The following is a 24,580-nucleotide window of genomic DNA, read 5'->3' on the forward strand; positions in this document are numbered from 1 at the left end:
CGGGGCGGAAGGGCCGGGGAGAGCCCCGTTCCCATAGCCGGCTTTCTTGAGCCTCTCCCCGAGTTCTGGGACTTCCCAAGTTCCCACCCCGCAAGCCAGTGTGGTTTCTTCCGATGAATTTTATTCTCCACGGGCTGCTCCGGCGTCTAGAGAGGGAGTGTGAGCTCGGAAGACTCCCCTCAGCATCCCCAGCAGAGGCGTCCAGGGGAGGCTGAAGGCCAGCCCCCCTCACCCCCGCTCCAGGAGCACCAGGGGACTGAGTGTATGGCACAGGCATCGTCTGGAGTCCTTGCTTGTTCAGTGATAGTTTATTGGTCCTTAGCATGACATCTCAATTACCAAGGTAAATTCACATACACAACTGCAGGTAAAAACATGTAAAATAATATAAAAATAAATTGAAAGCTACTTTTATATATTTACTGAATTAAGTAATGTAATAAATACTATGATAAGCAAAAAGCTTCAATCACACAATTCAGTTTCACTGAAGTTACAGTAGTGTTTGTAAATACGAGTTTTAAAATTTAAGTTACAAATATTAAAGCACTGAAAAACTAGTATAAAAGTGAATTTTGGCACGTAAGTGAGCTCTTATGTCATTAGTATTTGACAACCTGGGACAATGAGGAAGCCAGTTCTCACCTACTTTTTTGAGGTACAACTATCCAACTATATCAGCAACACTGCTGGAATACTTTGTAGTTTACAATCTTTGAATTGAACTTTTCCCTTTTGAGAAGCCCAAAGAGCAACCCGGAGCTTATTACTGTGCAAACATTCTCCAAAATCCTAACAGAATTTAGGAGGGAACTTTTTCTTGCGACCTGAAGGGCCCAGTATCCAGGCTTCAGGTCAGAGAGCCCCCAGGGCTCAGAGGTGCCGGCTTGACTCCTTGCCCTTCCCTAGGATAATAATCCCATTTTCTCCAATTTCTGTCTCCTTCTTCCAATCGAAAACAGAAAAATCCCATGTCAAAACATAAAATAACCCATAACTTCAGCGACTTCAACATTATCCCACACACTCTGGGTGATATAAACTGAAGCTGCTAACAGGAAAGTTGGCAAAAAGCACGTAAGCCCCTGGAGGACTGCCTGTCCCTGGGAACCCACCCCCGCTGTTTTTGCTGGGTCCCTGGATCCACTTTTATGGTCAAAAGCAGTGTCATGGCCATTCCTTTGGAGACAGTGGAAGACCCTGCTCCCCCAGACCTGGGAGTGCCGCCTGGAGGAATCAAGTGGATACTGAACTTCACAGAACAGAGAGGCCTGGCAGATTCCAGGAGGCATCCCCTGGCCTCAGTCCTCAAAGAGCTCACACAGTGCACCGCTGGTGTGCCTTATCAGTGGGGCAGAGCAAGTGGCCCCAGGAATGCCCTTTCGCCAGCTGCCCCTTCACGTTCCCAAGTAGGCTGAGGAGCATCGACAGAGGCCTCAGCCAGTTTTGCCTTTTTGGCTTTGATGCTTCTTAACGTTTTGACTTTTTTTCAATCACAGTTTCATATTCAAGTTGAGGTAATCACAGTTTTTTCTCTAAGAGGAGAGGAGTTGGGACAGTGGGGCAAGTTGGTGAGAGAGCATTTCTATGAACAGAAACCAAGACCACCACGTAGTACAGCCCCACGTGGTGAGAAGACCCACTCTCACAGGTGGGCTCCGACCCCTCTTTAAAAACTCTTGTGCAGCAGCCAGACTGCCAGGCCAGTGCAGTCAGGAAATGGCTCAAGCTCCTAAAGCTAGAGCTTTCATTTAAAACTTCACAGCAGCCCACTCAGAGAAATGGCCTGTGGTTCCCACCCCCCAACCCCTTTTCTAAGGCTGCTCAAGTTTGAGTTTTTAAAAAGAGCTCGGTAGAGCTAAAGGAAGCTACAGTAACTCATTGCTTATTAATCAATTGCACTTAAGATCTGTGTTATTGACTCTGAAGCAGAGGCAAGCCCTTGACATACCCCAGCCTCTGGCCAGCCAGAAGTCAGGGGCCTCCCAGACTTAGGTTCCACAGAGGGGCCCTTGTCACCAGTGGCTTTTGGAGCTGGGACTGGAGCACGTGCGTCTTTTCAGAAGCCCTTCTTGATGCAAAATTCCTTAATGGTATCTGGAGTTTTGTTCATTTGGCTTCAAATTGTTTTTTTTCCCTAATATATTTTACTGACAAGCCCTTGAGAGTTGCTTTGCTGCTTGCATGCAGGCCTCTGTGTGACCAGGCACACAGACTACCTGTGCTCCATCCTGTCTCTCCGCTGCTCCAGGGGCCTTGCTCAAAACTCCCTACATTACTGGAAACTGCTGGTTTTACCTATGTGCTTCTTCCTAAGGCATGCAAAAAAAAAATATGTGAAATTCAGAAAACATTTACAGTTCAGGTAGCTGAGGCACTGAAGTCCTAAGAGACATCACCTAAATATCAGTGGCTGTGACTCCCCTGTCCCCCACACCAATTATGAAGGTCAGGCATGGGATACACTTGTAATTCCCCTCTGCTTTACGGTCCAGCTGAAAACAATGCCATTGGAAGGAATCTAATTTAGGTATTGCAATTACTTGAAATTCCCAATCCTCGGGAGCCACACAAGCCCGGGGCCAGCAACAATGCTTTGGGGAGCGGGCGGATAAGTTTCCCGAAGTTTGTGGCTGAAAAGCAGGCCTTCCCTGGCAAGGCTTGTGGGAGTGCTGGGTGCTGGAGACTGACCCCACAAGTGATCAGCCACCAGGCCTAAGACTAACCAGCTGCAGGATGCCCTCTTCCACAGTGAAGTGAAGCCTCGCCAGGGGGCCTGAGCAGCAGGCTTCCTCTTGTCCCTACATTAGGACACCCGAATGATGTGACAGGAGAGCTCAAGAACCACCCACAAGAGGGAAAGCTGATGTCAACTTAAGAGCCACACACCTCTGGAAAGCAACAAGTTTCTTCTTCAGTTTAGTCCAGAAGGGAAATTCCCTCATTTGTGAACACATTATTCATCTCAACCCAAGCTGCTGGCTCTGTGGACTGGGCCTGGGCAAGGCTGTGCTGCTCCTCCCAGGACTGCGCCCACGGCCAGTAGGGCCAGCTCCTGCACGGAAAGGGGCCTAGCAGGGGAGGCAGGCACTCCACTGGGGAAGATGGCTCTTGTGGAGCAGCATCTGAGGCTTGAGGCCTGTGGTGGCCTCGCCTCCCAGACATGGCCACAGTTCAGGCAGCCAGGGTTCCTTCCAAGTCCCACCAACTCCTCCGTACAATCCTAATGCTTCTCCCCAACCTCAAGAGCCCAAAGGAGATCCTGTTATCAGAAACCCAGAGCTCCTGGACTGCCAGTTGCACATGTAGACAGGCAGGCCCCATCTGCTCATCCTTGAGTATTCCCCCCACCCCCCAAATCAATGGTGCAGGTGATGCTCTTCAGCGCTATACAGGGAATAAAGACAACATGCACTCAAGCCAGGACACATAGGCCAAGGAGAACAAAGACAGCCCCTTAAGGGAGAGGCCTCCAGGAGAGCTGAGGTTAAGACACCTGTTTGTCCATCTCCAAGGTGGACATTCTGCAGGATATAAGGGCCCAGCCTTCCTCTAGGGCTTCAGCTCAAAGAGGTCATGATACTCCTGCTGTTCCAGCTCCCGGTTATACTTCTCAATTTCCCGGTTGGCTTCTTCGACGTAGTCATTCATGAACTGGTCCATGACTGGTATCTCATTAAGGAAGAGAGCTCTGAGCCTGAAGGACAAGGGAGCCTGCCTGAGCCCAGAGGGTCCTGTAGGCAGGTGAGGGGGGTTTGCTGAGGAAGTGAGTGTCTGGCCCATAGAGCGGGTACCTGATGGACTCCTTGTATATACTGGCAGCACCACAGCTACAAAGAATTCGACGGCTGTTGTCACAGGGATGTTAATGAGGTCCTAGAACTGAGCCCTTCAGCTTCAGCCCTATCCATCTTTTCACAGGTTAACTGTTGTAATCAGGCTGTCTTCAACTTTTAATCATGACTCTGATGACTACAGACTTCAGGATATCACCACAGCTGCATCCAAACTATAACCCACAGGCTGGGCACAGTGGCTCACGCCTGCCATACTAGCACTTTGGGAGACTGAGGCAGATGGATCACTTGAGCCCAGGAGTTTGAGACCAGCCTGGGCAACATGGCGAGACCTCGTCTCTAAGCCGGGCAGGGTTTGGCTCATGTCTGTAATCCCAGCACTTTGGGAGGCCGAGGCAGGAGGATCATATGAGGTCGGGAGTTTGAGACCAGCCTGACCAACATGGAGAAACCGCTTTTCTACTAAAAATACAAAATTAGCCGGGCGTGGTGGGAGGCACCTGTAATCCCAGCTACTCGGGAGGCTGAGACAGGAGAATTGCTTGAACCCAGGAGGGAGAGGTTGCAGCGAGCTGAGATTGTGCCATTGCACTCCAGCCTGGGCAACAAGAGTGAAACGCCATCTCAAAAAAAAAGACAAAACCAAAAAACTATAACCCACAGAGTCACATTAGCAACCACTCAATAAAGGAGCAATTTAACTTTAACAGTTATTTAGAGATTGAAATGAAAAGTTTGCCCCCGAGGTTTGCCCCTGTGCATTCCCGGCCCATCAGTAGACATGCAGAGCCCAGCCTGCTCCTGGGGCTCAGACGCATGGCTCTAGCAGACAACTGCTTTACAGACAGGCTCACAAACTCCCAGTCTCACTGCCCGGGATCCACACAGGGACCACGAAGTTCCAAGGATACGGGGGTGAAAATCAGTTTTGTCACCAAAGAAGTTAACAAATTGGGTGCCATTATAAAAGTAGCCTGCAGGTAGGGGTTCCAAGTGGCGTTTTACCTGTAGGAAAAAAGAGTCCTGTAATAATTATCTGACTACTTTCTATACTTCACTCACTCACTAAAAACAAACAAGTCTATTTCCCTAGCAGACAGACTACTCTGCTATACAGAGGAGCTAGGAAGCTAACACCCCCAGCAACCCTCAAGCCCTGCCTGAGGTGGTGCCCCACCTCTCAGGTGAGGAGTTCTGGGAGGTCCTACTGGGATGAAGCTCCTATGGCACCCAGTGGTACTCATGTTGAACACAGTCATTTTTTTTTTTTTTGAGATGGAGTCTTGCTTTGTCACCCAGGTTGGAGTGCAGTGGCATGATCTTGGCTCACTGCAACCTCCATCTCCTGGATTCATGCAATTCTCCTGCCTCAGCCTCCCAAGTAGCTGGGATTACAGGCGTGCGCCACCACGCCTGGCTAATTTTTGTATTTTTAGTAGAGACAGGGTTTCACCATATTGATCAGGCTGGTCTTGAACTCCTGACCTCAAGTGATCCCACCTCAGCCTCCCAAAGTGCTGGGATTACAGGCGTGAGCCACCGTGCCCGGCCATGAACACACTCTTTATTGGCTGGATCCCCCTCCCCTTTCATCCTCCTTTTTCCTATTTAGTGTCTCCTAGAATCACTTCCAAAATAAACTACCTGTACTTAACTCCTTGTTCATGGTTGGCTTCCAGGGGAACATACATTATAAGAACTACCTTATGCCCATGTTGTCCTCCCCAGGAGCATCCAGGGTTGTTCGGGCCTACAGGAGCTGTTCATGAAGGGGGCCTTCTCAAATCGAAAGCAGGGGCTCCTGGAGTCTCAGAATACTTTCCTGCCCCACCTGCTCATTACTGGGGCTGGTGATACAGTCCGTCCTGGGGACCTAGACTCTATGTCCTTTTTAGCTTTTTGTCCCCAAACCCCTTAGGAAAAGGCCCCAGTGGGCATGGCGACTGAGGCAGAGGCTGGGGGTCAGAGCCTGGAGGCTGATCAAGGGGGTCTCCAATCAGCCTCTTATCCTGGCCTCAGGTTCCACAACATTCCTATGAGCAGCTTCTGGATCTAGACAGTTTTTGCCTGGGCTCTAGCTGGTTCATCTGTAATATAGGTCTTCAGCAGTTGCTTGAACAAGGTTCCAAGGCAGGGACTCTGGTCATTAGCTTCTCCCACAAGTACTGGCTCTACTCAATCTGATGCCCAGGTCACACCAGAGGTCTCCTGTACCCTCCTCACTGAAGCTACAAAGGCCAGAATTCTGTACCCAGCTTCTTTCTGTGGCCTGGGAGAAGCAAGACCTCCAGCATGTCCTAGAAATAGCTCCTCACTCAGATAATCCAAAATACAGAGCTATGCAAGCCAAGGACAGCCCTGGGCCACCGAGGGGAGAAGCCAGGGCAAGGCACTCACGTGGATGCTCCTGATCTCCTGTTGCGTCAGCATCCCCCTGGTCTTCAAGGCTTTCCTCTGAGGCTTCTGCAGAGATGGGGAGTGGAAGGTCAGGTCCCAGCAGAACTCATGGAGTGCATGGGCAGGGGAGGGCTCTCGGCTCTATTACACGACTAAGATCCCAGCAGCGGGGAAAAGCATGTGCACTATGGCCTGGATATAATATTCTGCCTGTCTGCTCTTTGACCACTTTCCCATCATACAGCCCTGTGAGCCAGCAGGGAACAAGCAGCAGAGGACAGCCCAGTGTTTTCATAAATGGGAATGGTCGTGCCTCTTTGTAGATTCTTATCCCTAAACCCTACCAATGAGAGGCAGAAAAAGGGGCAGCCTGAGGTCCCATAGTCAAGAACCATTTAGAAGCTTATCCAAGTGAGGTAGCCCATGCCTCAGTATAAAGACAGGTCCCTAGTGAGCATCTACAGAAGACCCAGGCCCCAGCTAACTCTATTCCCAGAGTTCTAGGATGAACTAAACCCCTAATGCTGTGCTACAAGGCTTAGCACCCAAAGCTTGCAGAGAACCTGGCTCACAGAGCAAACAACATAGCAGGCCTGCCTGGAGTTTGCTCTGAGTGGCTTCTTCCCTCTCTCAAAGTGTCTCTGAAAGTGCTGGCTGGGCCAGGGAGGGGAAGCCCAGTGGGGAGGCATTAGGGAGGCAGTGGCGGGGCTTCTCAGGGCCAGCAGCAGCTCTGAGGTGTCTGGTCACATCTGTGTCAGGTCTGTCTGGGCTCTGGAAACCACCTGCTTAGCTGACTGCCGCAGCCAGTCCTTGATGCTGTCTTCCTTCAGGGAGCAGCCGATGAACACAAGGTAGCACTCCTGCTGCCCACTGCTGTCTTGAGATATGCTTTTGGAGTCCGGTGGTGGTGTGGGTCCTTCCAAAACTGGCATGATGCTCAAGGAGTTGGCCAGTGTGTTATAGCAGACCTCCATGGTCCTCTCAGAGTCTGTAAGGAGAATATACATTAGTCCCTGAGAGCCTGCCTTGAAAGGATACAGCTATGCTAAGACTGTGACAATGCAGATGGTTGGGACAGATTCACGAGAAAATGCAGGAGAGAGAACTGACGTGACTGGTGGCAGCTTAGAAAGGATGGAGTAGGTGGGCACAGTGGCTCATGCTTGTGGTCTCAGCTACTCAGGAGGCTGAGGCAGGAGTACTTGAGTCCAGGAATTCAAGGCTGCAGTGAGCCGAGATTGCACCACTGTACTCCAGCCTGGGTAACAGAGGGAGACCCCATTTTTTTTTGTTTTCATTTGTTTTTTAAAAAGGAAAGGAAAGGATGGAGTAAGAGAGAGAGAGAGGAACAAAATACGTTTCTGGCTTGGCTGATCTGGGTGATCAGGTGGACACTATTATCCCAGAAGGGAAACACAAGAGAAAAAAAAGGTTTATAGGTGGGAGAAGAGGAAGAGTTTGACTCTGCACTTGTGGCATTTGAAAGTCTGTAAGACCCTGAGCGTGAGACATCCACATAGTCCCTGGTGGTTGCTGGAATAGCCATTATGGAAGAGGTTGTTGAGGAAAAGCAAAGAAACCCCCTTGGTAGAAGTCGGGGGCTCTCAGCAGAGGCCTTAAGAGGCCAAGGGAGGTGGGCACAGACAACAGTACAACAAAAAAATTAGCTGGGTGTGATGGTGTGTTCCTGTAGTCCCAGATACTTGGGAGGCTGGGGTGGGAAGATAGCTTGATCCCGGGAGATCAAGGCTGCAGTGACCTAGGATCGCACTACTGCACTCCAGCCTGGGCAACAGAGCAAGACCCTGTGTCAAAAACAAAACAAAACAGACAAAAAACAGTACAGCACTGTTGCATGAAGGTCCCATGAGAATGGGAAAAAGTGTTACATGCTAAGGAGATGAGGACTAGGAGTGACTGGAGACCCAAGAAGTGGGCAAGGGCTCCCCAAAAGGCAGGATGAGAAAAGATCCAGAAAAAAGAGAGGTTAAATTTGAACAAAAAAAGAGTCAATAGCAGATCTAAATAAACAAGAGGCTGGGCGTGGTGGCTAATACCTTAATTCCAGCACTTTGGGAGGCCGAGGCAGGAGGATCACTTGAGCCCAGGAATTCAAGACATGGGCAACATAGGGAGACCTCATCTCCACAAAATAGAAAAAAAATCAGCCAGGCATGGTGGTTCACGCCTATAGCCCCACCTACTTGGGAGGCTGAGATAGGATGATCGCTTGAGCCTGGGAGGTCAAGGCTGCAGTAAGCTGAGATCAAACCACTATACTCTGGCCTAGGTGACAAAGTGAGGCATTGTCTCAAAAAATAAAAAGAAAAAAAGAAAAAAAAAATATTTATTTTATTGAGATGGAGTCTCACTCTGTCACCCAGGCTGGAGTGCAGTGGCGCAATCTCGGCTCACTGCAACCTCCACCTCCTGGGTTTAAGTGATTCTCCCACCTCAGCCTCCCGAGTGCAGCTGGGATTAAAGGCATATGCCACCATGCCTGGCTAATTTTTTTTTTTTTTGAGACAGAGTTTCGCTCTTGTTGCCCAAGCTGGAGTGCAGTGGCACAATCTCAGCTCACTACAACCTCCACCTCCCAGGTTCAAGTGATTCTTCTGTCTCACCCTCCCGAGTAGCTGGGATTACAGGTGCCCGCCACCACGTCCAGCTAATTTTGTATTTTTAGTAGAAATGGGGTTTCACCATGTTGGTCAGGCTGGTCTCAAACTGCTGGCCTCAAATGATCCACCTGCTTTGGCCTCCCAAAGTGCTGGGATTACAGGTGTGAGCCACCGAGCCCGGTCTAATTTTTTAAACAGGATTCTTTTTTTTTTTTTTTTTTTTTGAGACGGAGTCTCGCTCTGTCGCCCAGGCTGGAGTGCAGTGGCCGGATCTCAGCTCACTGCAAGCTCCGCCTCCCGGGTTCACGCCATTCTCCGGCCTCAGCCTCCCGAGTAGCTGGGACTACAGGCGCCCGCCACCTCGCCCGGCTAGTTTTTTTTTTTTTTGTATTTCTTAATAGAGACGGGGTTTCACCGTGTTAGCCAGGATGGTCTCGATCTCCTGACCTCGTGATCCACCCGTCTCGGCCTCCCAAAGTGCTGGGATTACAGGCTTGAGCCACCGCGCCCGGCCACCCGGTCTAATTTTTAAGATTTTTGGTAGAGATGGGGTTTCACCATATTGGCCAAGCTGGTCCCGAACTCCTGACCTCAAGTGATCCTCTCGCCTCAGCCTCCCAAAGTGCTGGGATTACAGGCGTGAGCCACTGCACCCAGCCAAAAAAGAAATAAAAATAAAGAAGAAAAGGAGGTGATGGGTGAGGGAAAAACAAAAATACCAAGACCTCTGAAGCAGCAGGGGCTGGCTGTTGGAGCCTGAGATCAGTGGGCTTCGGTATGGGGCTGCAGTTTCTGATTTGATCACATAAATTAAGCAAAAGCTATGAGCTAAGGACCCATGTAATTCTCCCATCTGAACTATGATGGTTCTATGCTTGAAGCCCTCAGTGGTTCCCTACAGCAGACACTGATAGTTGCCTACCCCCCATATCATCTCCCTCTTCTTCTGATACCAATTCCCCCATGGATGATGGGTCCAGAAAGGCACAGCAATCCAATGAGATAAGTTGGCAGAAAAATTGGGAGGAGGCGCTGCACTGACAAAGGTACCCACAGGAAGAGCCAGCCTCTCCTCACTGGCTGGATGCAGTGTCTGGCTTTGACACCCAGACCTACAGCACCACTTGGCAACCATAAGGGGTAGGTAGGAACCTGAAAGATAAGCTGACACACCAAGCATGGGAGGACACGAAGACACACAACACCTGGGTCCTCAGTGGCCTTGCTCTGCTGCTTGAGCGCCTCACTTGTTATACAGCCAACATCTGCTAGCTGAGTGGGGGTTCTCTGTGGTAACAGCTGAAGACACCCTAACAGACTCACTTCCTCTCTCCCTACTCCCAGGCTCCAGTCACAGTAAATGCTTTTTGGTTCCTAAAATGTGTCTTTTCTGCCTCTGGATTATAGCAAATGCTATTTCTTTCCCCTGGAATACTGTACCCTTCCTCAACATTGAGTTGACTGACATCTACTTGTTCTAAGGCCTTCTCTGACGCCCACTCCAGGACAGACTATCAGATGCAAGGGCTCCAGAGGTCTATGACTGATCCTCAGGCCTACTTGTCAGAAGAGAGGAGAAGGCAAACGGAAGCTCAAACACTTTGGTCAGAAATAGATCTGGAGCTATAGAGCTCAGCATTTGGGCAGCTCCTGGTTTTAGGTCTAGAGGCGGCCATGACTGGCTCAAGAGGTGTGGAGTGTAAGGCTCTGAACAAGAAAGTCAAAAAGCTGTGAGAAGAGCCCTTGAGCAGGTCATCCAAGAGAGGAGGGCAAACCTCTGCTATGGAACAGGAGAACCTAGACTAAGTAGGCCCTCGGGGGAGAGGGGTGATGGACAAGCCTAATGGCGTGAAGGCCCAGGGTGTGGAAGGTTTCTGAGAGTCTGAGTGGCATCAGTGGTCTGCAGAGCACCAGCAGAGGCTCTAAACTCACATCATGAGATGCAAGCACTCCATAGTATAGAGCTCCCAAATCCCAGCCCCTGGTTACCTGAAAACTTCACTTTGCCCAGAATGTGGTAGATGTTTCCAGAGAAGGGACTTGGCTTGATGGAGGACTGAATTGCTGGTGGAGGAAGAGGACAGAGATGTCACCCACATGGAGGCACAGGCCAAATTCAGGATAGCACAGCTGGGAGTTTTAGGGACTGGGGAGGGACCATACACCAGGGTCTAGGGTTCACAGGTTCTACCCGCCACACCCTGTTGCTCCCCTGTGGCTCTGCCACTGTTCCCAGGGGAGGGAAAACCCTTTCACTGGAGTGGAAACCAAATTGTGTGGCCACCCACAATCCTCAAATCCCTCTGTCTGCTTTTGGTTTCAAAAGGTAAGAAGAGACACAGCACACAGAATACTGAAGTGGTACCAGGAGGTAGAATTAACTCTGGGGTACCCTTTTTCCAGGGTCTGGGACATCCCAGTCAAGGCTTACCTTTACATTTGGCCATAAAGCGAGTCTTCTCCAAGGGACGGCCAAACCATACGCAGATCTGAACCATTAGGGGATAGACTGATCCAGCATTCAATTTACCTTCATACCTTAAAAGGTTTAAAAAATTGTAAGCACAAATAATTTGGGTTTTGAGTATTATTATACACTACTTTGAGATGAACTACATACCCCCATCCTATAATATTTGAGTTCTCCTTTACTTGTAAGACATTTTGCACACAGAAACTTGTTTAAATATGTATATGCCTCTTTCACTTTGAGATTGGGAAGCATGACTGCCCAGTTAAATCAGGTGCTTTCTGAGGATGAAGGTTTTACATAACCTTAGACTAGCAGTTCCTTGATGTCCTGTGTGCCTCTGAAGCCTCCCAGTCCCCATCTGAGTTTGGGGGTCCTTTCTGGTACAGTGGGGGGCTCTTGCTCAGGATGCCCTCCCATTTCTTTCTTTCTTTCTTTTTTTTTTTTTTTGAGACAAGGTCTCCCTCTGTTGCCCAGGCTGGAGTGCAGTGGTGCAGTCTTGCCTCCCTACAATCTCCGCCTCCTGGGTTCAAGTGATTCTCCTGCCTCAGCCTCCTGAGTAGGTGGGATCACAGGCGTGTGCGCCACCACACCCAGTTAATTTTTGTATTGTTTGTAGAGATGAGGTTTTGCCATGTTGGCCAGGCTGGTCTGAAACTCCTGGCCTCGAGTGATCCGCCCTCCTCAACTTCCCAAAGTACTAGGATTACAGGTGTAAGCCACCGCAACTGGGCTTGCTCCCATTGCTTTTTTTTTTTTTTTTTTTGGTGACAGAATCTCACTCTGTCACCCAGGCTGGAGTGCAGTGGCACAATCTCGGCTCACTGCAAGCTCGCCTCCCAGTTTCACGCCATTCTCCTGCCTCAGTCTCCCGAGTAGCTGGGACTACAGGCGCCCGCCACCATGCCCAGCTATTTTTTTTTTGTTTTTTTTTGTTTTTTTTTTTGAGGTGGAGTCTCGCTCTGTTGCCCAGGCTGGAGTGCAGTGGCACGATCTGGGCTCACTGCAAGCTCCGCTTCCCGAGTTCACGCCGTTCTCCTGCCTCAGCCTCCCGAGTAGCTGGGACTACAGGCGCCCGCCACCTCGCCCGGCTAGTTTTTTTTGTATTCGTTTAAGTAGAGACACGGTTTCACCGTGTTAGCCAGGATGGTCTCGATGATCTGACCTCGTGATCCACCCGTCTCGGCCTCCCAAAGTGCTGGGATTACAGGCTTGAGCCACCGCGCCCGGCCTTTTTTTGTATTTTTAATAGAGACAGGGTTTCACCGTGTTAGCCAGGATGGTCGCGATCTCCTGACCTTGTGATCTGCCTGCCTTGGCCTCCCAAAGTGCTGGGATTACAGGTGTTAGCCACCGCGCCCAGCCGCTCCCATTTCTTTAGGGGCTCCAACTATGCCCTGCCATTTTGTTGCAGGCAGCATAACAGGTTGTACATACAGATGTGTACACCTGTCACAGAAGGAACTGGGGCATCTCTGCCCTATTTTCTTTGAGTCAGGGTCTTGCTCTGCTGCTCAGGCTGGAGTGCAGTGGTGTGATCATAGCTCATTATAGTCTTGACATCTCAGACTCAAGTGATCCTCCACCTCAGCTTCTTGAGTAGTTGCTACCACACATGCCACCATGCCCAACTAATTTTTATTTTTTATTAGAGACAAGGTCTCACTATGCTGCCCAGGCTGGTCTTGAACTCCTGGCCTCAAGTGATCCTCCCTCCACAGCCTCCCAAGGTGCTGGGATTATAGCCATGAGTCACTGTGCCTAGCCTGTTTCCTTCATTTTAATTAGTTAATTAATTTAATTTTATTTTTTTGACATGTGTCTTGCTCTGTCACCCAGGCTGGAGTACAGTGGTGCGAACTCAACTCACTGCAACCTCCACCTCCCAGGTTCAAGCAATTCTCCACCTCAGCCTCCCGAGTAGCTGGGATTACAGGTGCCCACTGCCACACCCGGCTAATTCTTTTATTTTTAATAGAGATGGGGTTTCACCATGTTGGCCAGGCTGGTCTTGAACTCCTGACCTTGTGATCCACCCACCTTGGCTTCCCAAAGTGCTGGGATTACAGGCATGAGCCACCGCACCTGCCTGTTTCCTTTATTTTAAAACAGCACTGCAATTTTGAATTTTAAATTGTTGAAAGTATCTTATTCTTTGTCTTTTTTTTTTTTTTTTTTTTTTTTTGAGACAGAGTCTCGCTTAGTCGCCCAGGCTGGAGTGCAGTGGCGCGATCTCGGCTCACTGCAAGCTCCGCCTCCCGGGTTCACGCCATTCTCCTGCCTCAGCCTCCCGAGTAGCTGGGACTACAGGCGCCCGCCGCTTCGCCCGGCTAATTTTTTGCATTTTTAGTAGAGACGGGGTTTCACCATGTTAGCCAGGATGGTCTCGATCTCCTGACCTCGTGATCCGCCCGCCTCGGATTTCTTTAAAGTACGGTGGTAGGCATAAAATTTTTGCAAGACTGACCTGTCTTTTCCCCACCCAAACAAGTCATTTTGGAGACTGGGGGTTTCTCTGGCCTCTGGCTTCTGTGGTACCTGAATCCTTAGAGGAATTTACAAGGGCCAAGGGAAGGCAGCAAGGTTTCTGCCCAAACTAGAAACAGGCTGTTCTACCAGAAAAGGTGAGAGCAGGGTGGATGGGAACACAGAAAGATGTGGGAGGGAAGTGGCAGAGAATGTGTGCACAGCACAGAGCGGAGCACATCCTGGAACTAAAGTCCATTCACCCTGAGGTGGTGGCTCTGACCCAAGTGGGAGGGGAGTAATATATAGATATGAGTAGGAGAGTGATGACTTGCCATCTTGTTAAAGATGAAATTATCTGATTTCTAGAAATGGACTTAGGAGGGGGGGCCTGAAAGAGAATTTTGGGGTCCTTCTATCTCTGATTCTCTATAAGGACTGATCTTCCTGATGAGGAAAAGGTTTTAAACTCTAGAATCACATTCTTTTTTTTTTTTTTGAGACGGACTTTTGCTCTTGTTGCCCAGGCTGGAGTGCAGTGGCGCGATCTCGTCTCACTGCAAGCTCCACCTCCTGGGTTCACGCCATTCTCCTGCCTCAGCCTCCTGAGTAGCTGGAACTACAGGTGCCCGCCACCATGCCCGGCTAACTTTTGTATTTTTAGTAGAGATGGGGTTTCACTGTGTTGGCCAGGCTGGTCTCGAACCCCTGACCTCATGGTCCACCTGCCTTGGCCTCCATAAATGCTGGGATTACAAGTGTGAGCCACTGCGCCCGGCCAGATTCACAGTCTTCTAATGGGCCCCGCTTACCCTATTCTCTCCTGCATTAGCCTGCCTTCAAGTGTCTGGGCCCTGAGCTAGGTTTTTGTGCATGAGTCAGTAAGGACTGGAGAATAGTGCTTCTCTAGGCACCTGGTGGTGATTACAGGAGCTTAGGACCCAGAGGTTCAGGCAGCAATGGAGTCAGTGGCTGTAGCCATTGGAAAGAAGGTTCCCCCTAGAAGCTCCATTTGTTTATTTTTAGCTAAGATATCATTACCTTGTTCAGGCATAAGGAATGACCCACTTACTCACTGTTTAAAGTATGACGTGACTCAAATCAGAGGTTCCTTCTAAGAATATGCCTGAAAACCTTCAATTTTACATACTGACCCTCTGGGATTTTTTTGGTTTTGTTTTTTACAGCACAGTAGATCATTTTTTATTTTATTTTATTTTATTTTTTGAGATGGAGTCTCGCTCTCTTGCCCAGGCTGGAGTGTAGTGGCGATCTCGGCTCACTGCAAGCTCCGCCTCCCAGGTTCATGCCATTCTTCTGCCTCAGCCTCCTGAGTAGCTGGGACTACAGGCTCCTGCCACCATGCCTGGTTAATTTTTTGTATTTTTAGTAGAGACGGGGTTTCACCATGTTAACCAGGATGGTCTCGATCTTCTGACCTCGTGATCTGCCCGCCTCGGCCTCCCAAAGTACTGGGATTACAGGTGTGAGCCGCCACGCCTGGCCAGATCATTTTTTGTTAGGGAAAAAGTTGGTGGTGTAAGGGGTGGTATGGAGGATGTAGAGAGCTGCTTGGGAAAAGTGAGTAAGAATAACAAAGATAATCCAATTAAACATAAGAGATTAATTCTGGCCAAGCTTTAACAATGGTCTTCCCCTAAACCTTCAACATAGCAGAAACAAACTGTCCATTCTATACAGGAATAAGTGTAGCACGATGCCTAAGAGAAAAAGCACTGAGCCATTCAACCTGGGTTTGAAATCCAGTTCTTTCATTTACTAGCTGTAAACTGTCAAGTCATTAACTCTTTGCTGCCCCGGTACCTTATCTGTAAAATGACAAAATAATGGAATCCACTTCACAGGATTGGTGTAAATGAGACAACACAAACAAGGCCCTCACAACAGCACTATTCAACAGAGCTTTCTGGGGTAATGGAAATGTTCTAGATCTGCACTACTGGACACGGTAGTTGCTAGCCACAGGAAGCTATGGAGCACGTGAAATGCGGCTATGTGGCTGAAAGACTGAATTATAAATTTTGATTTTTATTAATTTACATTTCATTAAATAGCCATGTGGCTAGGAGCTGCCATGTAGAGAGTGGAGTCTTAGAACAACAGCTAGCACACACAGTAAATGCTTCAGTGTGTTTGTATTAGTATGATTACAGTAACTATGCACATTCTCTCCTTTGTCCTCTTCTTCTCTGGAGAGGTCCACAGGCTGTGCAGCATCCTACAGAGAACATTCCCTGGGCCATATGAGCAGGGAACCCAGGAGATGGGAACCCTAGAGGACTGACCGTATTGCCAGAAGCGAGTCTCACCTGGGAAAGTTATAGCTCCTTGGTTCTGTGCCAGCCACTTTGCCCTCAGTAGGTGCTGGAGGAACACAGGGCACAGTGGTGCTTATTGCCTACAGGATGACTCCCTAAATTGAAATAACTGAGAAGGCTCCCAGTTTGGAGCCTAAGAGGTGAAGCACTGGGCTCCTGGCAAGGCCAGTAGCTGCTGGACATGCAGGCCGTGCCAGCTGCCATGTGTCATCCTTGCAGAGCACATCTGGTATTTTCACCTTCTCCCTTTTTTTTTCTATAAATAAATAAATCATTGGGTTTACAAAAAAATCTTAGTTATTTTTCAATGATGATACTTACCAGCCAGGATACATTAAATATCGAGACCGCAGCATCTCAGGACTTGAAAAACTATTTTCTGAGAGAATCAGCTCAATGTCTTCATTCCTTTGAAAACACACAGAAAAGACCTAGATTAATTAGGACTGTCAATTTTTTATTTTTATTTTTTCTTGAGACGGAGTCTCGCTCTGTCGCCAGGCTGGAGTGCAGTGGTGCAATCTTGGCTCATTGCAACCTCCGCCTCCTGGGTTCAAGTGATTCTCCTGCCTCAGCCTCCTGAGTAGCAGGGACTCCAGGCGTATGCCACCATACCCAGGTAATTTTTGTACTTTTAGTAGGGATGGGGTTTCACCACGTTCGCCAGGATGGTCTCGATCTCCTGACCTCATGATCTGCCTGCCTCAGCCTCCCAAAGTGTTGGGATTACAGGCGTGAGCCACTGTGCTGGGCCAGGACTGGCAATCTTAACCTGCACACTTTGTTTCTTCTTCATGTTCCCTAAATATATACAAGCATTTTTTTTTTTTTCTGGCAAACCAAATGAAAACTAGTTGTACTCATCATGATATTTTACCCCTAAATACTTCAGTATGCATCTCCCAAGAACAAGGACATTCTCTTACAGAACTACAGTATCATGATCACATGCAAGGAATTTACTGGCTCCCAACAATCACCTGGGAGCTTGTTAGAAATGCAGAGCCTCAGGCCCCAGCCCAGATGTACTGAACCAGAAACTAATTTTCAACAAGATCTCCACTAGAGATGCATATGCACAGCGAAGTTGGAGAAGCACGAACATATATCCACTTTCAAATTTCCCTTTTTTGGTGGGGGAGGGTCCACTATCCAATCAAGAATCATTCACTAGGCCGGGAGAGATGGCTCACGTCTGTAATCCTAGAATTTTGGGAGGCTGAGGCAGGTGGATCACCTGGAGTCAGGAGTTCGAGACCAGCCTGGCCAACATGGCAAAACCCCATCTCTACTAAAAAAAATACAAAAATTAGCTGGGCATGGTGGCACGCGTCTGTTATTACTTTGATATACAGATACATTCTTTTTTTTTTTAATTTTGAGACAGAGTTTTGCTCTTGTTGCCCAGGCTGGAGTGAAATGGCATGATTTCATCTCACTGCAACCTCCGCCTCCTGAGTTCAAGCGATTCTCCTGCCTCGGCCTCCCAAGTAGCTGGGACTTCAGGCACCCACCACCATGCCCAGCTAATTTTTGTATTTTTAGTAGAGATGGGGTTTCGTCATGTTGGCCAGGCTGGTCTCGAACTCCTGACCCCAGGTGATCCACCTGCCTCGGCCTCCCAAAGTGTTGGGATTACAGGCGTGAGCTACTGTGCCCGGCCTAAATTTATAATCTTTATTCTCCTTTAATCTGAACAGCTCCTCTATCTTTTGGTTTGTTTGATTCTCATGGTGTTGATATTTAAGAGTACATGTCAGAGCTTTTGTGTCCCACACTTGGATTTGTCTGTTTCTAGTTCTCGTAATTAGATTCAGGTTATGCATTTTTGGAGATTAATACCCAGGTGGTGTTGCATCCTTCCCACTGCATCACATCAAGGAGGTACAGGGTATCAGTTTGTCCCGTTACTGGTCTCATGGAGTTTCATCGTTTGGTCAACATAGGTATACCAGAATTTTTCCACTGTAAGGTATTTTTCCCCCTTTGTAAGGAGTCAGTAGTCTATGGAGTGATACTTTACACAGTACAGGACTAGTAATATTTTTTTTCTTCAACAGTCTTCTACCTAGTGCTTTTAGTATTCATCGATGGTTCCCTAAATCAAATACTGTATTAGACTGAAGGTTACAAAATGATTATTTTCTAGTTCTTTTTTTTTTTTTGAGATGGAATCTCGCTCATCGCCCAGGCTGGAGTGCAGTGGCATGGTCTCGGCTCACTGCAAGCTCTGCCTCCCAGGTTCACGCCATTCTTCTGCCTCAGCCTCCTGAATAGCTGGGACTACAGGTGCCCGCCACCACACCCAGCTAATTTTTTTTTTTTTTTTTTTTTTTTTTTTTGAGACGGAGTCTCGCGCTGTCGCCCAGGCTGGAGTGCAGTGGCCGGATCTCAGCTCACTGCAAGCTCCGCCTCCCGGGTTCACGCCATTCTCCGGCCTCAGCCTCCCGAGTAGCTGGGACTACAGGCGCTGCCACCTCGCCCGGCTTTTTTTTTGTATTTCTTAGTAGAGACGGGGTTTCACCGTGTTAGCCAGGATGGTCTCGATCTCCTGACCTCGTGATCCGCCCATCTCGGCCTCCCAAAGTGCTGGGATTACAGGCTTGAGCCACCGCGCCCGGCCACCCAGCTAATTTTTTGTATTTTTAGTAGAGACAGGGTTTCACCGTGTTAGCCAGGATGCTCTCGATCTCCTGACCTTGTGATCCGTCCACCTCGGCCTACCAAAGTGTTGGGATTACAGGCGTGAGCCACTGCGCCCGGCCGATTATTTTCTAGTTCTATCAAACCTTATTTACTTGGTATTCTTCTATAAAGGGCTTTGCTATCCTGTCCCCTTCCACTTTTTTTTTGTTTTTGAGATGGAGTTTCGCTCGTTACCTAGGCTTGAATGCAATGGCGTGACCTCGGCTCACTGCAAGCTCTGCTTCCTGGGTTCAAGCGCTTCTCCTGCCTCAGCCTCCTGAGTAGCTGGGATTACTGGTATGCGCAACCATGCCCGGCTAATTTTGTATTTTTTTTTTTTTGAGACGGAGTCTCGCTCTGTCGCCTGGGCTGGAGTGCAGTGGCGCAATCTCAGCTCACTGCAAGCTCCGCCTCCCGGGTTCCCACCATTCTCCTGCCTCAGCCTCCCGAGTAGCTGGGGCTACAGGTGCCGCCACCTTGCCCGGCTAATTTTTTTGTATTTTTTTAGTAGAGATGGGGTTTCACCGTGTTAGCCAGGATGGTCTCGATCTCCTGACCTCATGATCCACCCGTCTCAGCCTCCCAAAGTGCTGGGATTACAGGCTTGAGCCACCGCGCCCGGCCATAATTTTGTATTTTTAATAGAGACGGGGTTTCACCATATTGGTCAAGCTGGTTTCGAACTCCTGACCTCAGGTGATCCACCCGCCTCAGCCTCCCAAAGTGCTGGGATTACAGGTGTGAGCCACCGTGCCTGGCCCCTGCTTCGTTTTTGAGGATCACTGTGGACACACATTTTATTCCATGTGTTATAATCCATAGTTCCAGTATTATCATGGTTCTTTCTTATCCCCAAATTGTCCCAAATTAGACTAGCAGGAACTTCTTAAGCTACTTCCCATATCCTTTTGACATATTTCCACTAATCTTTGAGTACTTCCTTGCTTTATTGGCATAAAATGGACCAGGCCTACCTTGTACTTTCCTTGACCTGGCATGCAGTCAGCTAATTCTCCAAGGAGTCCTGATACCTTGCAGTGGGGACTGGTACTTAGAAACCAAGATACAGAGGTAAGGGTATTTGCTGCAACTGTGGTATTACTATTCTGGTCCCTTTCAAAGGAAAGTGGTAGGAAATACACATTTTTAAAAATAATGAATTTATACTGAATCTCCAATTCAAATCAACATTTGATCTTTGGCAGGCCGAAGTGGGTGGATCACTTGAGGTCAGGAGTTCAACACCAGCCTGGCCAACAAGGTGAAACCCTGTCACTACTAAAAATAGAAAAATTAGCCAGGTATGGTGGCGTGCACTTGTAATCTCGGCTACCAGGGAAGCTGGGGCAGGAGAATAGCTTGAATCCAAGGGGTGGAGGTTGCAGTGAGCTGAGATTGTGCCACTGCACTCCAGCATGGGTGACAGAGCAAGACTGTGTCTAAATAAAATAAAATAAAATAAATATTTGAAGGGTTTTTCTTCATCTTCCCCATTTCATATTCATAATCTCCTCTCTTCAATCAGTGATGTTGTTTAGAACCAGGGTTCCAGCAGAGGATTATGTTCAAAAGTTACTTGAATTAAATACTTTTTTTGGTGTGGTTATTACTTTGATAGACACATAGATTTATTTACTTTAATTAATTAATTATGTTAATTTTGAGATGGAGTTTCATTCTTGTTGCCCAGGCTGGAGTGCAATGGTGTGATCTTGGCTTACTGCAACCTCCACCTCCCAGGTTCAATAAATTCTCCTGCCTCAGCCTCCTGAGCAGCTGGGATTACAGGTGCCCGGAGCACACCTGGCCAATTTTTTGTATTTTTAGCAGAGACGGGGTTTCGCCATGTTGGCCAGCTGGTCTCAAATTCCTGACCTCAGGTGTCCTTTTACACACACCTGACATATGGACATTGTTGCACATATACATACAGGCTTTTTTTGGTTTTATTTTTTTTGAGACTGAGTCTCACTCTGTCACCAGGCTGAAGTGCAGTGGCGTGATCTCAGCTCACTGCTGCAACCTCCAACTCCATGGTTCAAGCGATTCTCCTGCCTCAGCTTCCTGAGTAGCTGGGATTACAGGCACGCACCACCACGCCCAGCTAATTTTTGTATTTTTTTTTTTTTAGTAGAGACAGGGTTTCATCATGTTTGCCAGGATGGTCGATCTCCCGACTTCGTGATCTGCCTGCCTCAGCTTCCCAAAGTGCTGGGATTACAGGCGTGAGCCACCGCACCCAGCCTAGATTCACTTTTTTTGGTTTGTATTTAATTTCGTTTATTCCCTCCTTGATTTAATTTTTGAATACATAAAATATCTACATAGTTCAAAAGTCAAAACTATATAAAAAAGTATATAACCTTTTATCCGAATTGAGCAAACAAAACGGCTACATAACCAAGTGTTTTCTCCTTGTATATGTGTGTACACATACAAACTAATTCTCTATTTTTAGTTTGTAATTTGAACCCAAGTCCATGAAGTAGAGATAATATCTCTATGTTACCTTTTTTTTTTTTTGAGACAGAGTCTTGCTCTGTTGCCCAGGCTGGCTGGAGTGCAGTGGCACCATCTTGGCCCACTGCAAGCTCCCTGCCTCCCGGGTTCATGCCATTCTCTTGCCTCAGCCTCCCAAGTAGCTGGGACTACAGATGACCGCCACCACGGCTGGCTAATTTTTATATTTTTAAAAATAGAGACAGGGTTCCACTGTGCTAGCCAGGATGGTCTCCATCTCCTGACCTCGTGATCCGCCTGCCTCGGCCTCCCAAAGTGCTGGGATTACAGGCGTGAGCCACTGCGCCCGGCCGCTTTTTTTTTTTTTTTAAGAGACAANTTGAGACAGAGTCTCGCTTAGTCGCCCAGGCTGGAGTGCAGTGGCGCGATCTCGGCTCACTGCAAGCTCCGCCTCCCGGGTTCACGCCATTCTCCTGCCTCAGCCTCCCGAGTAGCTGGGACTACAGGCGCCCGCCGCCTCGCCCGGCTAATTTTTTGCATTTTTAGTAGAGATGGGGTTTCACCATGTTAGCCAGGATGGTCTCGATCTCCTGACCTCGTGATCCGCCCGCCTCGGCCTCCCAAAGTGCTGGGATTACAGGCGTGAGCCACCGCGCCCGGCCGATGTGCCACATTTTCTTAATCCAATCTGTCACTGATGGACATTTGGGTTGATTCCAAGTCTTTGCTATTGTGAATAGTGCTGCAATAAACATACGTGTGCATGTGTCTTTATAGCAGCATAATTTATAATCCTTTGGGTATATACCCAGTAATGGGATGGCTGGGTCATATGGTACATCTAGTTCTAGATCCTTGAGGAATCGCCATACTGTTTTCCATAATGGTTGAACTAGTTTACAATCTCACCAACAGTGTAAAAGTGTTCCTATTTCTCCACATCCTCTCCAGCACCTATTGTTTCCTGACTTTTTAATGATCGCCATTCTAACTGGTGTGAGATGGTATCTCATTGTGGTTTTGATTTGCATTTCTCTGATGGCCAGTACAGCCATCTGATCTTTGACAAACCTGAGAGAAACAAGAAATGGGGAAAGGATTCCCTATTTAATAAATGGTGCTGGGAAAATTGGCTAGCCATAAGTAGAAAGCTGAAACTGGATCCTTTCCTTACTCCTTATACAAAAATTAATTCAAGATGGATTAGAGACTTAAATGTTAGACCTAATACCATAAAAATCCTAGAGGAAAACCTAGGTAGTACCATTCAGGACACAGGCATGGGCAAAGACTTCATGTCTAAAACACCAAAAGCAACAGCAGCAAAAGGCTTTTTTTTTAAAAAACTGTTTTGGTAGAGACAGGGTGTCCCTATTTTACCCAGGCTGGTCTTGAACTCCTACAAGCAGTTTTGGGCTCCCTAAGTGCTGGGATTACAGGTTGAGCCACCGCATCCGACCTTTCTCTACGTTCTCTATACCATTTCTCAAACACTTCAATACAAGGACGTTAAGAGAATCTTGGCTACCATCCTTCAATGGAAGAGAATGTGAATATATCAGAACAAAACGCCTCAAAATGGTACACAATGGAGTCTTCTTGCCAATTTTTTTTTTTCTTTTTTGAGACAGAGTCTTGCTCTGTCACTCAGGCTGGAGTGCAGTGGCGCAATCTCAGCTCACTGCAAGCTCCGCCTCCCGGGTTCACGCCATTCTCCTGCCTCAGCCTCCTGAGTAGCTGGGACTACAGGCGCCCGCCACCCCGCCCAGCTAGTTTTTTGTATTTTTTTAGTAGAGACGGGGTTTCACTGCGTTAGCCAGGATGGTTCTTGGCAATTTTTATAGAGCATCAAAAGCACTTCGAAAACTTTTTTTTTCCCCCAATATATTGTTTCTTTTTTGAGATGGGGTATCACTATATTGTTCAGGCTGGTCTCAAACTCCTGACTCAAGATCCTCCCACCTCAGCCACCCAAAATGCTGAGATGACAGGTATGAGCCATTGTGCCCAGCCTGCCTTTTTTTTTTTTTAAGAGATGGGGTCTTGCTCTGTCTCTCAGGCTGTGGAATGCAGTGACACAATCATAGCTCACTGCAGCCTCCAACTCCTGGACTCAAGTGATCCCCTCTCCTCAGCCTCCTGAGCAGCTGGGACTATAGGTGCGTACCACCATACCTGGTTAAAAAACTGACTTCTCCAAATGTTTAGGTCTTAGATACAGTAGAAAGACTCTGGGCCACAGACAGAGTGCTGTATCTGAGAAAGCAACTGGTCTTGCAGAGTGAATGTATAGATTACCTGGTGACAATCCCATTTTCTGCAAGAATGAAGGCTGCGGCTGGATTGGCAGCCCTGATGAGGCTCTGCAGCTGAACAAGGAGAGGGTGCCGCTGCTCCGTGGTGTGACTGGTGAATACCACGTTACTCACCAGGCCTGTGAATAAAACCAAGGACAGTTTAGCCTTCACAGTCCTGGTTAGGGGTGAGGGCTCACACAAACGTGGACCCTTGCTCCATCCCGTAATCATGCCTTCCAGTAGTCTCCTGATGGAGACAACCCTTACATCCCAACACCAACATACACAGCTATCATTCTCTTCCTGCTTCCCAGCACTGCCACCTCTTGGAAAGAATAGTTTCAAGACTGTAGCTGCCTTACTTCCTAACCTCCTAACTTCCTCTATCTGTTTTTTTTTTTTTTTTTTTTTTTTTTTAAAGACGGTGTCTCACTCTGCCGCCCAGGCTGGAGTGCAGTGGTGTGATCTCAGCTCACTGCAACCTCTGCCTCCAGGGTTCAAGCAATTCTTCTGCTTTAACCTCTTGAGTAGCTGGGATTACAGGCACCCGCCACCATGCCTGGCTAGTTTTTGTATTTTTAGTCGAGATGGGGTTTCACCACGTTGGCCAGGCTGCTCTCGAACTCCTGACCTCAGGTGATCAGCCCACCTTGGCCTTCCAAAGTGTTGGGAATACAGGCGTGAGCCACCGCGTCCGGCCTCCTCTATTATTTTAATTCTGATATCTGGCTGATACTTGGAGTTCTTAGTCAAAGGGCCTTTCCATATCCCCTGTATTTAGTATCATCAGGAACTGGTGCCATTTACCTTCACCAGTTCAGAATATAGTTATCGAAAACTCACCATATATTAGGGCTATTCATTATATCCTCAAAGAGTGCACAGCCAAGACACTGTGCACAGGCAGTCACATGATTCCAAGATAAATGCTAAGAGATTTTACATGGCAACGTGGTAAGAAAGTGTGGCCCATGTAACAAGAGGTTGCAGGGTGGGCCATGATCACTCCCAACCAACCTTTTGGTGAAAATACAGAAGTAAAATTCAC

At 48.2% G+C, this 24,580-nt stretch overlaps 1 protein-coding gene across 2 annotated transcripts in view; it reads right to left on the bottom strand.

The window, feature by feature from the left end:
- Positions 1-293: 293 nt before the first annotated feature.
- Positions 294-24,580, bottom strand: part of C10H20orf194 (chromosome 10 C20orf194 homolog) — a 167,710-nt gene continuing 143,423 nt past the window's right edge. For both annotated transcript variants that reach the window (XM_025398588.1, XM_025398587.1), the window contains exons 30-37: positions 23,534-23,669; positions 16,412-16,498; positions 11,247-11,353; positions 10,805-10,879; positions 6,977-7,182; positions 6,195-6,260; positions 4,709-4,802; positions 294-3,665 (exon numbers count right to left, since the gene is read on the bottom strand). In XM_025398588.1, coding sequence (XP_025254373.1) covers positions 3,553-3,665; positions 4,709-4,802; positions 6,195-6,260; positions 6,977-7,182; positions 10,805-10,879; positions 11,247-11,353; positions 16,412-16,498; positions 23,534-23,669 — 884 coding nt within the window. In that variant the 3' untranslated portion in view covers positions 294-3,552. The remainder of the gene's footprint in view (positions 3,666-4,708; positions 4,803-6,194; positions 6,261-6,976; positions 7,183-10,804; positions 10,880-11,246; positions 11,354-16,411; positions 16,499-23,533; positions 23,670-24,580) is intronic.

Source organism: Theropithecus gelada, chromosome 10 (assembly GCF_003255815.1).
Source record: "Theropithecus gelada isolate Dixy chromosome 10, Tgel_1.0, whole genome shotgun sequence".
Classification (NCBI taxonomy): domain Eukaryota; kingdom Metazoa; phylum Chordata; class Mammalia; order Primates; family Cercopithecidae; genus Theropithecus; species Theropithecus gelada.